The 16,609-nt window shown below is 39.9% G+C and overlaps 5 protein-coding genes across 7 annotated transcripts in view; 2 read left to right on the top strand and 3 right to left on the bottom strand.

Moving 5' to 3' along the window:
* The first annotated feature begins 2,754 nt into the window (after nucleotides 1-2,754).
* Nucleotides 2,755-3,653, top strand: LOC6575421 (probable prefoldin subunit 5). Its single transcript, XM_002001394.4, has 3 exons — nucleotides 2,755-2,951; nucleotides 3,072-3,281; nucleotides 3,337-3,653. Exons 1-3 carry the CDS (start codon nucleotides 2,853-2,855, stop codon nucleotides 3,532-3,534), a joined length of 507 nt encoding a protein of 168 aa, XP_002001430.1. The 5' UTR covers nucleotides 2,755-2,852; the 3' UTR covers nucleotides 3,535-3,653.
* On the bottom strand, nucleotides 3,574-4,555 carry LOC6575420 (kinesin-like protein KIF21A). The gene is made up of 3 exons (XM_002001393.4): nucleotides 4,235-4,555; nucleotides 3,751-4,173; nucleotides 3,574-3,694 (listed from the first exon to the last, which is right to left on the bottom strand). The coding sequence occupies exons 1-3, from the start codon at nucleotides 4,451-4,453 to the stop codon at nucleotides 3,626-3,628; spliced, it is 711 nt and encodes a 236-aa protein (XP_002001429.1). The 5' UTR covers nucleotides 4,454-4,555; the 3' UTR covers nucleotides 3,574-3,625.
* A 116-nt stretch (nucleotides 4,556-4,671) lies between these two features.
* LOC6575419 (T-complex protein 1 subunit alpha) lies at nucleotides 4,672-7,065 on the bottom strand. Its single transcript, XM_002001392.4, has 4 exons — nucleotides 6,875-7,065; nucleotides 6,471-6,624; nucleotides 5,520-6,410; nucleotides 4,672-5,459 (listed from the first exon to the last, which is right to left on the bottom strand). Exons 1-4 carry the CDS (start codon nucleotides 6,945-6,947, stop codon nucleotides 4,904-4,906), a joined length of 1,674 nt encoding a protein of 557 aa, XP_002001428.1. The 5' UTR covers nucleotides 6,948-7,065; the 3' UTR covers nucleotides 4,672-4,903.
* Nucleotides 7,066-9,269: 2,204 nt separating this feature from the next.
* Nucleotides 9,270-12,374, top strand: LOC6575418 (origin recognition complex subunit 2). Its single transcript, XM_002001391.4, has 3 exons — nucleotides 9,270-9,924; nucleotides 9,987-10,835; nucleotides 11,053-12,374. Exons 1-3 carry the CDS (start codon nucleotides 9,396-9,398, stop codon nucleotides 11,487-11,489), a joined length of 1,815 nt encoding a protein of 604 aa, XP_002001427.1. The 5' UTR covers nucleotides 9,270-9,395; the 3' UTR covers nucleotides 11,490-12,374.
* A 1,130-nt stretch (nucleotides 12,375-13,504) lies between these two features.
* LOC6575417 (protein roadkill) overlaps nucleotides 13,505-16,609 on the bottom strand; it is a 51,794-nt gene continuing 48,689 nt past the window's right edge. For 2 of the 3 annotated variants that reach the window (XM_032728107.2, XM_032728105.2), the window contains 7 exons: nucleotides 15,641-15,791; nucleotides 14,963-15,084; nucleotides 14,687-14,848; nucleotides 14,316-14,611; nucleotides 14,054-14,232; nucleotides 13,815-13,957; nucleotides 13,505-13,744 (listed from right to left, as the gene is read on the bottom strand). In XM_032728107.2, the coding sequence (XP_032583998.1) occupies nucleotides 13,600-13,744; nucleotides 13,815-13,957; nucleotides 14,054-14,232; nucleotides 14,316-14,611; nucleotides 14,687-14,848; nucleotides 14,963-15,084; nucleotides 15,641-15,718 (1,125 nt within the window). In that variant the 5' untranslated portion in view covers nucleotides 15,719-15,791 and the 3' untranslated portion in view covers nucleotides 13,505-13,599. Of the gene's footprint in view, nucleotides 13,745-13,814; nucleotides 13,958-14,053; nucleotides 14,233-14,315; nucleotides 14,612-14,686; nucleotides 14,849-14,962; nucleotides 15,085-15,640; nucleotides 15,792-15,902; nucleotides 16,407-16,609 lie in introns of those variants that run through there. The other variant, XM_032728106.2, reaches the window with a different exon arrangement.

Below are 16,609 nucleotides of genomic sequence, written 5' to 3'. Positions count from 1 at the left end.
TTTTTACCTTTCCTTTAGCGTGCAGCAATACATATTACGGAAATTGAAATTGAATTTGTAATTTGAATTTCAATTATAATTGAAATTTAATATCAAATGAAATATTTAAAATTGTAAATTGTCTGTAATTGAAATATAAATTTGGTTTAAATATTTAAATTGAGATTGAAGTTGAAGTTGAAAGAAACCCCCAGCTTGTAATTGAAGGACAAATTCAAATTCATTTTTTTCTAGTTTTCTAGTTCAAAGCTTAATTGAAATTCAAATATGCAAATTCAAATTCAAATTGAAATAGAAGAACCGAAATTAAATTTAAGTTTAAACCAAAAAACAAAAACCAAAAATATCCCTAAACTATATACTTTGAATATGTATATGTATTTGAGACTATATATTGTCATAGAACACTTATGCAATATGAACTCTGACATATCAATTAAAAAGACACCAACACCAATACACACACACACACACTTGACACACGACACTGAAGCGAACCTACCTAGCTTTCTTTACAAACGCTATCCAATTGTGAGCAAAATTACTTTACAGCTGAATGAAATGAAGAAACGGAAACGGAAACGAGAACGAAAATGGTTAGAGAAACGGTAACGGTAACGGTTAACTGTTATGATAATGGAAGCAAGCAACAATTTTACAGTATTAGAGCCGCTTTGTGCATATTTTTCGAGGCTTACGTGACGTATACGCAATCAGCAGCAACTAAAACAACTATCAATAAGATAAAGACATACACACACACATACATACATACATACACATATACACACACACACACGCACACATGCATATTCACCTAGACGACAATTCATTTAAATCACATTTTGTAGACAGCTTTTTCATTTTGTTATCTTTCTGCTGCTATTTGTATAAGAATTTTATTTTGATAAATATACTCCGAACCATATATTTGGTATATGTACTTGTATATATATATTTATATTGGGGTATATACATATACACACACATACGTACAGACACACCCGCTTAGGTAAATCAATTTCTCATTCATTTCTCTCGCTCTCTTTGAATTCAACAATATCAAAAGTATATATATATATATATATATATATATGTATATATATATATATATATATATATATATATATATGCTTCAGATATGTGTACATTTGACTCCTAACTACTTATATATATATCTATATCGCATTTCAAACAAATTTTTGATATATTTTTTGAGTTACGGAAAACTTGAAGAAAAGAAAACAAACTAGGAAATCTAGGAAAAATATAAACAAAACTTACACTTAGAACAATTTAAACACTATGCAATGCACACATACATATATATATATACACATACACATGCATAAATATATATACTTTACAATTTATATATATGTATATGTATGTATGCATGTATCTATATAACAAATATACACACAAACAAAAACAAATATATAATGTAAAAAAATGAAATGAATTATTATGATTATTATTATTATGTATTACGTCCCTTCGAATTGAAACTTTTTAAAATGCTGTTGATAACCAAATTACGATTCCCACTTAAATAACGACAAATTTCTCTCTCTCTCTATATATACATATATATATATATTTGTTTATATATATATACATACATTCACAATGTTAATGCTGCACAAGAAAAACTCTCTGCATTTAAAGTAAAACACACAAAAGTTTTCAGTTTTTATTTTGTATTTTCATTTAAAATTTTTGCCTTGCGATTATTCAAAAGAAAACTATTGAAAATTCTACAAGCCATAAATAAATTGTTTAGAAACATATAAAGAATATATAAACAAGAAAACCCCAAACAGCAACAATACAACTATCAAATTGAATTAAACAATAATGTTATGTATGATAAACGCAAAACCATAAATGATAAGTGGGTCAGGACAGCAAGTACAGTTAGTTTAATGAGTAACAGTAAATTAGTTAAAGCATGTAATAGTTGAATGATCGATAAATAGGAACCGATAAACAGATGCGTACGAAATGCAAAACAATGTATCAATACAACTTAAACTTATATCTATTTAGGCTTAATATCATTGTTATCTAATATAAATATATATATATATATACGAAATTAACACACACAGACACACTCTCAGACACACACAGACACATATACCCAGTATATAGCGACAAAGAATATGTATATGGACAATGTGTAACGGCTATATTATATAGCAAATCGTAACGTGTATTTAGACGTACATGTAGCGGCAGTGATTGTTAATGAAATGGCTTTGTTTTATGTTAGATTTTATAATTTATGAGATGGAAATAACGGTATAAAATTGCATACAAATACAGAATGACTGACAAAACACAAGAAATTATAACATTGCATATAATAAATAAAATACAATTATAAAACAAAGGTCGTTAATACTTTAAATGAGAAGCATCACTTACCAACACTGGGGAGCCTCTGCTAAGAGGTAGTATTCGAGCGCATTACATTATGTCTCTGATGTTAAATGAGTATTTAGATCCACTGTTAAATGACCATAGGTCCCCTGTTAATCAACAGAGCGAAACAATTTTATTTCTGGAATAAAATTTGTTTAAGCTGAATTAAAAAAAAAAAAAATAGAGCTACGAAACGCTTGACACTTCTTGCAATAAATACCAATTTTATTTAGACAGACATTGATGATATATCCGACAATAACAACAATATAGCATGTGTAATATTTGTCATCGATGAACTAGTTCCGTTTCGTGAGTCATGCTATCGAAGGTATTCCAAAAGCTATAATACAACACTGCACGATTTGCGTGTGACTATTATAATAAAGTTTACGATTTTTAAGTTATAAGTTTAAGCACAAATTATGGCTGGAAGTGCAAATGCTGCGGCAAAGTCCGAGATGATTGATCTCACCAATCTCAGTCCGGACCAATTAATGCAAATCAAGCAAGAGTTCGAGCAGGTGAGTGTGTGCCAGTCGCATGTGGGTGTTGCTCAGCAGAGAGAAAGAATGAGAGAGACGGGAGGGCGTTGCAATGCCGCAGCAGTTGCACATGTTAATAATAATTGCATTTATGTTCAGGAAATGACCAACATACAGGATTCGCTATCCACTTTGCACAGCTGCAAAGCTAAATACGCCGGCTCTAAAGATGCCCTCGAAGCATTTCAGCCGGATTGGGAGAACCGTCAAATACTCGTTCCTCTAACAAGCAGCATGTATGTGCCAGGTCGCATAAAGGACTTGAACAACTTCGTCATAGATATCGGCACCGGCTACTACATCGAAAAGGTGACTACCAATTGCAGTTGCAATTCTTATGGTATGCTGATGAGTTTTGTTTCAGGATCTGCAAGGCTCCAAGGATTACTTCAAGCGACGCGTCGAGTATGTTCAGGAACAGATTGAAAAGATCGAGAAGATACATTTGCAAAAGACGCGTTTCCTTAATTCTGTGATCGGTGTGCTGGAAATGAAGCAGGCGGCAGCCCTAAAAATGATTCAGCAGCAACAGCAACAGCAGCAGGGCAAGCAGAGCGCCTAGACGAGCGCCAGGACAAATTTGATTAAATTATTGAACTTCTAAAGAATATTTGTGCATTTAATTATCATGTGTAGTTTATTAAATTGTTCAACTACTTTTTGGCTTCGGCTAACGCGACAGTCAGCACCTTCAACTTTTGTTCATAGGCTGACTTCAAGTCCTACGGAGATCGATTCGAGTTACAGTATATAGTTTACTAGGAGGTCCTTAACTCACCTTAAAGATCTTAGATTGCGTATCGTATTCGGCGCGTAGCTTATCGTAAACGGATTTCGATATCGCAAGTTTCTTTTCGGTGAGTGCGCACTTATCCTGCTCGGCCTTGATCCACAGCTGACTCTTCTCCAGGCGCGCCTGGGTGTGCTCGCACTCTGTGGTCTTCAGCTGAAGCATATCTTTGGTCACTTGCAGCACATCCTTAATGGACTCCACTTGATTCTTGAGTACGGCTATCTGTTGCTCCTGCTGCTTGTTCACTTTGGTCTTTTCGAACAGCAATGTCTTGGCTTTGAGCAGCAGTTCCTCCTGTTCCTGTCGAGATTTCGGTGCATCTGTTCCACCAAGCATCACTGATTGCTTTAGTGACTGTTCCAAATTGGCCACCCGCTTCTGCAGACGCTCATTCTCACAGCGCGCATCCTAAACGTGATTTACCCTTCAAATCGAATCTTAATTAAAATACTGATCTTTCAAAACTAACCTCAAAATCTTTGCGCAGTGCTCCGATTCTTTTGCGAGACTCCTCGATCAGCGCCTGCTTCTCGCTCTCCAATACGAATACCATGTCTAGTAGCTCATTTTTTGGCTGCCCCGCTACCTGCTCCGCTTGCTCCACTGGTTCATCCTGTCCAGCAGCTGCAGATGCAGCCACTGTTTCATTACTATTCAGATCACCTTCCGTGCTGTTGCTTGCAGACATTTCGTTTTTGTTAAATTTTTCTAAAATTTTATTAAAATTATTCCACACGCTGGCTATACGTTTTGCTTTAGCACATTCTGTTTTCTTTTTGTATTTATAGACAAAATAGATGCAGGCGCTATTAATAGACTCTCTCAAGTTGATCTCTCCCGCTCTCGTTCTATGTCTCTCACAACTCTCAGCAGTCGACACTCAATTAATAAACATTCAGTTTAGAATTTAGTTTCGTATACGCCGCAGCATATTCAGATGTTTCATTTATTATGCATTTTACGTGAATGAGGGGAGAACTTAGAAATGAATGCGTGGTTAATACAAATCGCAGTTAGCACAAAGAAAGAACAATTAAATTGTTGTTACAATTATTGTAATGGGAGGCGTGTAAGTTTTCAGTGAGTGTTCCATAATATTAAGTGCCTAAACAAATAGAAGAGGTGACCATGCAACGGCCTAACCGTCCAGCTCGCCAGCGGCGCAGGCATCGCCGTAGCTCTTGCCGCTCTTGTCCTCGGGATTCAGCTTGATCATGTCGTCAATGCGCAAAATGGTGATCGCTGCTTCTGTGGCGAACTTCAGGGACTTGATCTTAGACATGGCCGGCTCCAGCACACCTGCCTTCTTGTTGTCGCGCACCACACCCTCAATCAGATCCAAGCCAGTCCACTTTAAGTCGGCATGCTTGGAGTTGGTCTGGCTGGAGTTGTGGTAGGAGCGCAGCTTGGCCACCAAATCGGTGGCATCCTTGGCTGCGTTAACAGACAAAGTCTTGGGAATGACCAACATCGATTTGGCAAACTCGGCTATGGCCAGCTGCTCCCGCGATGACAGCGATGTAGCAAAGTTCTCGAGGTATATCGACAAAGCCGCCTCCACGCAGCCGCCACCAGCAACTACTTTTTTGCTTTCCAGCACACGCTTCACCACGCAGAGAGCATCATGCACGGAACGCTCCATCTCATCACAGTAGAAGTCGTTGGGACCACGCAAGATTATGGAAGCAGCAGCACTGCAAATTCAGAAGAAATTCAGATGAACTTTCTCTGATTATGTACCTAAGTTATATTACCGTGCTTTTGTGCCCTTGATGAGAATGAGTTCGTCATCGCAGATGCGCTCCTGGGCCACCTCAGCCGCTTCGCCCACCATCGAGGCATCGAAGCTCTCTTCGCCGTCCATGTTGGTCAGCGAGGTAAGGAATGCAGCTCCAGTTGCCTTAGCAATGATCTTCAGATCGCTCTTCTTAACGCGACGCACCGCCATGGCACCTGCCTCGACGAAGTACTTCATGCACAGATCATCGACACCGCCACTGGAGAGGACAACATTGACGCCGGTACTCAAAATCATGTTGATGCGCTCCTTCGTGATGTCCAGCTCACGTGCGCGAATGGCTTCCAACTTGTCGGGATCATTGATCAATACTTGGACTCCCATCTTCATCTTGGTCTTCTGCAGCGAGAAGTCCAAGCAGGCAATTTTAGCGTTAACTATTTTTTTAGGCATTTGCTGTGAAGCAAGTGTGCAGTTCAAGGCGTATCCGGGTATCAGCACAGATTCGCGAGCCGACTTTCCATGCGCCTTCAGCACGTTGATGGCTTTGATTGAGTAGGCTGCCTGTCCCTTGGGATCGGTGATCTTAACAGCTTGAGCCGCATCTACGACCATGGTGGAAAAGAAGTCCGCGTCGGCGCCGATAATCTTGGAGCTCATTGAAGTCTTGGCGATATTGATCAGGGAGTCGCGGGTTAGCTCGTCCACTGGAGCAGTCAGGTGCTCTGAAATGTATTTGCATGCTTCCTTGCAGGCAATGCGATAACCCGAAATAATGGATGTAGGATGAATTTTCTGCTTGACCAGTTCGTCGGCGTTCTTCAACAACTCAGCAGCCAATATAACAACGGATGTGGTGCCATCGCCAACCTCCTCATCCTGCAACTGAGCCAACTCCACCAGGACCCTTAAATAGAATGAATGATCAGTTTAGATCCAACCAATAACCAAGATTTAATTAACTTACTTTGCTGCTGGATGCTCCACCTCGAGCAGACGAAGAATAGTTGCTCCATCATTGGTAATTGTAACATCGCCAATATCATCGACCAACATTTTATCCAAGCCAACTGGACCCAGAGAGCTCTTGACAATATTCGATATGGACAGCGCAGCCATAACTGTGAAAAGGAGTCATATTAGAATCATGAATGGACGTCCTAACCTCACTTTAAGCTAGACAGTGTTTGATATTCCTTTATTTTTGTTTATTTCTTTCAAAATTAACGAATTTCAAATAAAATAACATTGCTAACAACTCGTTCGAGAATATTCTTCACTACCATCTGGGGGTCTTATTGGCAACGTGCTTCTGCCCCGGCAACTTTATTTCAATGACTGCAGCTGTTGCTGCACACCACGATTTCTTACCGTTCTGTGAGCGCACAGAAGCGCCGGACTGCCGTGTGCCTGCGATGGATAAGGGACTTGCCAATGTCGACATGTTTCGTCTGTGTTGTGCGACTTTTAATAAAAATTTTATAAAAATTATTCAAGCACTGCTACTGATTTCAGTGAAAAATTGCCGCACGCTAAACCGCCTGACTCACAGTTAGTGATGCATTTCTTCGCGATATATCGGTAAACGGCAATCGATTAAAACTGCTAAAAGTTAATTGTATGTTATGTCTAAATGTAAGCTTAAACAAATGTTAATCATCATATAAAATATATAACAATAGATTTATAATCTATTTTTTGTATTTATATACTTTGTACTTTTAATGATACCGAAATTGCCAATTGGCGGCTTTCAACATTTAAATTTTTGCAGTGCTGTAAAATGCGAAAGTGAACTAAAAAATGATTTTTATCACTAACCAGAGAACACATAGACCGGACAAGTAGTGTAAAGCGTTTTGCACACTTTTTTTCGGGAGTTATCTCCCAGACACTTCGTATTTGCTCGGCTCTTCACTTTTTGGGTTCGAGCTACGAAAACATACGAAAGCACAATCATTTCACTTCATGCGCTCGACCGAGATGGTCGACTGTTGAACAAAGGATCCCTCTGCGCTGAATGTTTCCCTTGCTCTCTCTCTCTCACGATGCTCTCTGCTCTCTCAAATATGTATATGTATGTATGCATGTGAGCACAAGCAGCGCTCACAAATTGAAATTTCTTCGCAGCGAGAGCCCATGCCTACCCTTATGTGTGAAGAGTATACCGAACTTTTCAAACCGTTTGCCATGCGTTTTCGTTATTATTTGTGGGAAGGGTATGAAGGCGTTGGTGCGCATAATGAAAATGTGTTCGCGACGAGCATGCACACACACACTTACAGTATGCTACATGTACTATGAGCATTTGTATGCCTGTGTGCGAAGCTCTTGCTGCCTGTAGCAATTTTAAATCCCAGCATTTGCATTTGGTCGATCTTGTGAAGTGCTCACATACATATGTATGTATGTATGTATATACATTTGATTGTGTGTACGCATGGGAGACGCTGCTCACAATTTTGGGATATAACTTGTAGAAGCACTTGTATGCCTGTGTGCCTTTACATGTGCGTGTGTGTATGTGTTTGTATGTATGCATGGGAGATGAACATTAGCGTGTGCCTCCCTCAACTTAGAATGGTGTGAACGATTTTGGGCTTTGATTGAAGAGGCGCGCTTTTGTTTAAGTACCTGTTTTGATTCAATGATCGTGGGTTTACCTATCAGAATGAATGTTTTTTAAAAATGTGGTACCTGATTAATCCAAATTTTTGTAAAAATGATCAATTTGACCTATTTACGTATTCATCTTTTTAAAAAGGTGTCAAATTGACCTACATATGTATGCACAAGTGCAAGGGTTAAAAAAACACATCCCATTTTGCCCATTGGAATTAATCAGGTACCACATTTTTAAAAAACATTCATTCTGATAGGTAAACCCACGATCATTGAATCAAAACAGGTACTTAAACAAAAGCGCGCCTCTTCAATCAAAGCCCAAAATCGTTCACACCATTCTAAGTTGAGGGAGGCACACGCTAATGTTCATCTCCCATGCATACATACAAACACATACACACACGCACATGTAAAGGCACACAGGCATACAAGTGCTTCTACAAGTTATATCCCAAAATTGTGAGCAGCGTCTCCCATGCGTACACACAATCAAATGTATATACATACATACATACATATGTATGTGAGCACTTCACAAGATCGACCAAATGCAAATGCTGGGATTTAAAATTGCTACAGGCAGCAAGAGCTTCGCACACAGGCATACAAATGCTCATAGTACATGTAGCATACTGTAAGTGTGTGTGTGCATGCTCGTCGCGAACACATTTTCATTATGCGCACCAACGCCTTCATACCCTTCCCACAAATAATAACGAAAACGCATGGCAAACGGTTTGAAAAGTTCGGTATACTCTTCACACATAAGGGTAGGCATGGGCTCTCGCTGCGAAGAAATTTCAATTTGTGAGCGCTGCTTGTGCTCACATGCATACATACATATACATATTTGAGAGAGCAGAGAGCATCGTGAGAGAGAGAGAGCAAGGGAAACATTCAGCGCAGAGGGATCCTTTGTTCAACAGTCGACCATCTCGGTCGAGCGCATGAAGTGAAATGATTGTGCTTTCGTATGTTTTCGTAGCTCGAACCCAAAAAGTGAAGAGCCGAGCAAATACGAAGTGTCTGGGAGATAACTCCCGAAAAAAAGTGTGCAAAACGCTTTACACTACTTGTCCGGTCTATGTGTTCTCTGGTTAGTGTTTTTATTGAATTCAAATTCATAATCGATAGTCCATGATCAGTAAATGAAGTTGATTATTCGATAAAAGTTTACAAAACGCGGCAAAAACAACAAATGTTGTATTTGTATATTATATCTTAATAAACAGCTTTTGTTAGTAGTGGTGTGTAAACAATATATAAAATGACTACGACGCCAACAAAAATACACACAGTTGCCGGAGAGTACAAGACACCAAAGAAACAGAAAGATGCAAAGCGGCGTCTGAAATCGACTGAGTTAGTGAACTCTGACGGTTCAAGTGCTGCTGAGCCCGAGGAGCAGACACGCACACGACGCTCCACACGCAGACCGAGTCCCACTAAGAAGTATAAAGAGTACAAGGCCAAGTCCGGTGGGCAGCGTGACATCAACTATGCGGAGGATGAGTCCCAGTCTGAAGAAGATGATGAAGAGAACATGGGTGCCGCAAAGCCAAATTCACGGGATCTGCAGCTAATACAGGCCGACTACAATGTAGCGGGCACAAGCTTATTCGGCTTTAACACACCCAAGAAGCGCGATGCTATGGCATTAGCTGCACTTAATGCCACGCCCAGCACACCGAAGACTCCAAAGACGCCGCGACTGGGCGTCAAGACTCCAGACACGAAGCGCAAAAAGGCAGATCAGCCCAAGACTCCGGCACACGTCAGAACTAGGGTGAAACAACGTGCGTCGCGTATGGAATTCCATTTAATTTACGATCTAAAAACATGTTATATTTTATTATAGAGATTGCCAAAATTGTGGCTGACTCCGATGAGGATTTCTCTGCGGATGACAGCGACTTTCGTCCAGACGACGACAATTCCTCGAGTAGCAGCAGCAGCAGCAGTGAAGACGGTGGCAGTTCTGAGAACGATGGCGCAGATGATGAGTCCAAGACGCCATCAAAGGCTCGTCGCGCAATAGTCGTGCCGGTGCTGCCGAAGACGCCATCAGCTGCTCGCCAGCGGCAATCGGCGCGGGTAAAGAGATCGAATGAGTTCGTACCCGAGAGCGATGGCTACTTTCACTCTCATGCCAGCAGCAAGATTCTCACGTCGGATCACACGCTGGATCGCTTGAAGAATCCACGATTAGCCGCTGATCGTTTGTTCAGTCTGCTGGCAGATATGAAAGCCTCGCCAGAGCACGAGATGGCCATCAATGCCATTATGGAGGAGTATCGCTCGTACTTTGCCAAATGGATGTGCATTCTCAACGAAGGCTTCAACATTCTGCTCTACGGCCTCGGCTCAAAGCGGCAATTGCTGCAATCCTTTCATCGTGAGATTCTCGCCCAGCAAACGGTGTTAGTGATCAATGGCTTCTTTCCCAGCCTGACTCTGAAGGACGTCTTGGACAGTATTACCAGCGAGATTCTAGATGCTGGCCCGAGCCCAGCCAATGCACACGAGGCCGTCGACATGATCGAGGAGGAGTTTGCACTTATACCTGAAACACATCTCTTTCTGATCATTCACAATCTAGACGGCGCTATGCTGCGCAACGTCAAAGCTCAGGACATTCTATCCAGATTGGCACGCGTGCCCAACATTCACCTATTGGCCTCGATTGATCATATCAATACACCTTTGCGTAAGTAAACATGACGTATCCAGTGCAGTAAGAGAGGCATATTCGTTGACAGCATTATACATATGTAGCTAGAGTCAACTCCAGACTCCAACTCCTACTCCATAGGATAATTTGAAGATCTTTCCTCTTTGCTCAAGCTCAACATGGGTATCCCCTAGTCGAGCTTGCCTCCTCCTGCTCATCTTTCACTACTAATTCCTCCTCTTCCCGTTTTTAGTTTGGGACCAGAACAAGCTGAGCAACTTTAACTTCTCCTGGTGGGATTGCACCACCATGCTGCCCTACACGGACGAGACGGCCTTCGAGAACTCATTGCTGGTGCAGAACTCTGGCGAATTGGCGCTCTCCTCGCTGCGCAGCGTCTTCTCCTCGCTGACGACGAACTCGCGCGGCATTTACATGCTGATTGTCAAGTATCAGCTGAAGAACAAGGGCAATGCCAACTATCAGGGCATGCCCTTCAAGGACCTCTACTGGAGCTGTCGCGAGGCCTTTCTGGTTAGCTCCGACCTGGCACTGCGCGCCCAGCTGACAGAGTTTCTGGATCACAAACTGGTCAAGTCGAAGCGCAGTGTGGATGGCTCCGAGCAGCTGAACATACCAATCGATGCCTCGCTCCTGCAACAGTTTCTCGACGAGCAGGAGAAGAAATAGGCGCAACATATTTAGAACATATTAATTTATTATCTAATTTGTTAAATACAATTACAATATGTCACTTTAAAAATGGTTTTGCTTCTGGTTCGCCCGTGTTGTAACCGCCCTCACCCCGCCCCAGTTTTACTATTTAGTTCTATTACATATGCATACATATATATAAGTTTATATATATATATAAGTACTCGTACTCTCGATCCCAGTTGCTTTCTTCAATTGTTTATTGTTTTCTACACATTTAGATTGGCATGCATAAAAATGTCTCCTTAGTAGCTTTAATATGTTTTTTGCATTTTGATATTTGAACTAAACAAACTTTCGCACAGCAATGCGCCGCCTCAATCAATCCGGATCCGTCACCCATTAATCAATCAATCAACGTCACAAATTTCAATTAGTTTCATATGCTGTGCCAAACATTGTTCAGATTTATATTGTGCATTCGTATTGGAATCAAAAATAACTATTGCTAAATGTATTTACAAATTTTGTTGTTGTTTCTTGTTTCTTAGCCCCAAAATTCTAGCTGAATGCAGCGGTGCTAGGTTAGGTTCGATTTTTCTTGCTCTTAACAAAATTTGAATATTATTTATTTATTAATTTATTTGTAGTTGTTATGGATTATCACTTTTTAGTTTATTCGTTCGTTTGTTCGTTTGTTCCTTTGTTTTGCTGAAAGAGAAGAAAGTCTTGACTAGACTCGAGTCATCTAAAACTCTATGTATATATATATACGTATATATCTAACCTTGATCCAGTAAAACTTGCTCATTTTGTTGTTGTTGTTTTTTGCTTACTATACACAGAGTGCTACAATTTGCTTTTATTTGAAGTTGTTTTCTCTTAAGAGTTTTTGTTTGTTTTGTTTTGTTTTGTTTTTTTTTACAAGAAATGAAGAAGATTGCATTAAATACTTAAAATAAAGAAAAAAACATTAAAGTTTATTGTTGTTGTTTCTTTTTTAACGAAAAGAGAAGAGGTTTACAATCTGTTGTGGCTGTTGGTGTTGTTGCTGTTTAGTTAAATACAAAAATAAAAAGGTTCGAATGCTGGCTTCTCTTGAATTGAATTAGCAGAGTTTACATATACACAATATATAAATCAACTTCATTATCATATCCGTATCATTATGCATTAGTCATACTCATCGAATATACATCACAATCAAAGTGTACGCTTTGTAATATAATAATATAGTTATACAATAATAATAATAATAATAATAATCATAATCATAATCATAATTCATAATAATAATTATAATAGTTATGCAATTTATTATTCTTCGTTTATGTTTATGTTTGCCTTTCTTTTCGTTACATTATCATCATCATCATTATCATTATCATCTTCTACATCTACTTCTCCTTATGCACACTTTATTCTTATTGATTTTGTGTTGTTTTCTCTGTTTTTTTGTGTTTTTTGCTTGTTTGATTTTTTTTTTTTTTAATTTTATTATATATTTATTTTACTTTTACTGTAATTATTATTTTTTTTTTTTTTTGTAATTTCATCTTAAAATTAAGCATTAATCATAAATCATAAATCAACAAAATAAAAATATTACATTTATCAAGTGTTTGAAAATTAAATTACTCGATATTGAAACAATAATCGGCATATAGAATGCTTGTTGTTGTGGCTTAAACCAGTTGTTGTTGTTGTTGCTGTTGGTGTTTATATTATTTGTAGCTGCACTTATTGTTGGTGTTGTTGGTTTTTTAGTGTTGATCAAAAAATGCATATGCAGGCAACATTCGAAATGTTCTTTACAATTGTTGTTGTTGTTGTTATGGATAACAGTATTCGTAGACTTATTCAAGCTAAACAACAATTGCATGCAACTTTGACAATAGTTGTTGTTATGAATAATAGTTGCTCTTGTTGTTGCAGCATAGCATATGAATTGCTTGATCAAATTAACAATTTGCATGCCACGTTTTAAATCTATTTTACAATTGTTGTTAATATTATTGTTATTATTGTAGGTATTGTTGTTGTGGTTCTTGTTGTTGTTGCTGATGTTGTTGTTATTGGTGTTGCTGTTGTTGCTGCCTGTTGCCGTTGCATTTAGTGTTACATGGTTAGCTGCTGGATTAAGGTTTCAGCTCATTTTCACGCGTTTCCTTGGTGGTCCAATTGGTGGGATTTGTTGTGTTGCGAGCGCACGAAATGCCTCCGCTATCAAATGTGAATGTGTCGTAATCATATTTTGCCAGCCAGAGGTTTCCATCACATCGGTGGCATGACTGTAAATGAGACAACAGTTAGTCACAGTCATGAGAAAGCTAAAGCAATTTCTTGTGGGCAAACACTTACGTATTAATGAAATCTATCGTTTGTGCTTTCAATTGATCCGCACTATGGAGATCAGCTAATATTAACGTTTCGGCTGCTGTTTCAACAGAGAGATTGACGCACAGCGCCTCCTCGCACATCACTTTCAGCTTTTCGAGTGCATACTGTAACAGTTGACAGAGAGACATACAACAATTAGTTACAATGAAAATGGATGGACATTCAGCATTCAGCTATTCAGCATGGATCGAGTTCTTCACCTTATCAGCAGCCGCTAAGAGATCATCAGCCATTTTTTCTAGATTGGACGCCTTGCCCGTGTATATGAATCGCAGCATCTCTTTGAGCACCTCATGATCCACATCGGTTATGGCGACACGATTCAGCTTACGCTCCTCCATTTCGTGCTCAAACATGGCAGCAAAGACATCGCTGCGCGCTGCACACGGGAGAGAGAGGGAGGAAGGAGAGGGGTTTATTAGATTCTAGATCAGATCAGAGAGATATATCCTCTATATTTACCTGCCAATATGGCTTTGTGCGCTTGAAATTCTCGACCGCCCACGGAGAGCGTGACATCGCTGAATTTCTCATTGTCAAAGAGATTGCCAAGGTCCTCGGAGAGTTTGCACTCGGGCACTTTGAACTGCACTATGTTGGATTGTCCCGAGATGTTGACGCTATCCGCCACCACGCTCACCTCGCAGAAGATGGTCAGCTTGTCCTCTGGCAACAGGCCGTTGGCCTCGTCCAGGAGAAAATCGCGGCGTATAAATTTCTTAAAGCCCCAATCCTTCCCCTGAACAAAACGATATGCGCTGCAAAGTTATGGAAGCATCGAATAGATATAGTAAAACATTCTGATAACATCTGGAATCGTGCGAGTTACTAACCGTTGGGATTCCATGGCTTTGGTTTCCTCACGTTTTGCGTTTAATATGGAAAATTTGAACTTGGCTCTGACTTCAGATTTGTTACACGATACTAACAGTAAATATAATGATAAGTAATCCTTGCTCTCCTCATCTAGACCCTTGGGATTTACCCGTAAACACCTAAGCGAAACAGAAGATTTATCAAGTTAGTCAGATTATATAATCTAATATGGTAGAATATGAGAGATCTATATGGTATATATAATACAATATATCAAATCCAAATTTACTTACCATTTCAGTTTGTCATTAGCACCCGCTGAGAATGTGGAAGATTTGAGCACTTCACCCATTTCTTCTCGACAAAAACTAAAGTTATTTATGGTCCACATATAACTAAATTTAACCACTTTGACCTGTAAATGAAATGAATAAAAGACCGTTAGATTTTGAATGTAACAAGAATTTGCTTTAAGATCTGAATATTATGCAGACAAGTCTTTCATAGAGATATGTAGATTCCCTTACATTTTCAGAGTTTGCAAATCTGATTGCTTGGAGGAAAGAAGAACCTTTCGAATCAAATTATGCATATTGTTAGCTGGCTCTACCACTTTATGTTGATCTTCAATCAATCCACCTAAACAATCTACATGAACATTTATTCCTTAGTATATAGTTAATCTACCAGCTAAACTCATTCATGGGTCAATGAATGCAGTTTTGGTTTGGCTGGAAGCGCACACCTGCGTAACGAGCGGAAATGCAGTTTCCACAAAGCTGGATTCGGCTTACAGAAATGAAATTCGAGCAGAGATGTTAAGGAAAATCCATAGAAATGCAAAGAAAAATGCATACAGAAACTGAAACCTAATCCCCAGGCAGATGAGCCAGGCGTACAGGGACAAAGAGGGCATCGATAAACGGCAATCGTTAATCGGGTGTCGGGTTATCGGGTGACGGGCGCCTTACCTGCGTGTAACACCAGTTCTCAGCGACTGGCGTATTTACTTCCGGCAGGGGCGGCGAGGGTACGCGACTGACCGCCATTGTGCTACTGGATGCGTGCAGGTTCGAGGTGACTCTAGCTGTTTGGCTTGCCTGACATTCGTTAACCGGCAATCTGCAAGAGAAGAAGCAAAGAGAGACAGGGCGAATTAGTATAAAGTGTGGTTAGATTGAATTGCAGCTATATATGTATATAGAGATTAATATATAATATATAATTGAGCACCTTGGCTCTTGCAGTATCTCCATGATGCTGCGCTCGAACTCAATCTTGACGAAGCGACTGTCGGATCTGGAGTGTCTGTCCAAGAGATTGAGCAGCTTTAGCAGCAATGAGTTCTCCAGCTTGAACACACACACGCACACAATGCGCACACGACAGAAGAACACGAAATTACACTAAATTCTTTCTTATTTAAAACAAATTGTAACGGGACGGAGACAAGACACACGAGGCACAGGCACAAGCACAATGAAGAGACGAGATTACAAAGTAAAATGCGCCAAAATCTGCACTGCGCATAATTGCGACAAAGACGCGTGCGCAAAGCTGAGCATTAACCGTTATCCCTCGTCGATTGAGTGGGAGAGTAGAGAAAGAGAGCGAGCTCAAAGCTCTGAGCGCGCTCACTAAAAAGCTTTTCTTGCTACGATTGCCTGACTTAAGGAGTGAGCAAAGAGCGCGAGCTGAGTTATTTCTGCTATTAGCAGTCGATGAGCGATGCAGACGCGTCTGTTCAGCCAAAGCAGCAAATTGTAACTAAACACTGAAACTCTGCAACCGTTGTGTGGGCTGCCAAAATTAAAGGTAAATCTGGCAAGACGGCCAACACGGATGCGTCACAGGATGCTGAGACAAGAATAAGTCACAGGCAGAGCCTGCAGATGACAGCAAACAATAGACCAAAAATTGTAGCCAAGAGTGGAAAATTG

The sequence above is a fragment of the Drosophila mojavensis genome, unplaced genomic scaffold (genome assembly GCF_018153725.1).
Source record: "Drosophila mojavensis isolate 15081-1352.22 unplaced genomic scaffold, ASM1815372v1 contig_231, whole genome shotgun sequence".
Taxonomy (NCBI): Eukaryota; Metazoa; Arthropoda; class Insecta; order Diptera; family Drosophilidae; genus Drosophila; species Drosophila mojavensis.
This window is presented reverse-complemented; position numbering and strand designations above follow the sequence as displayed.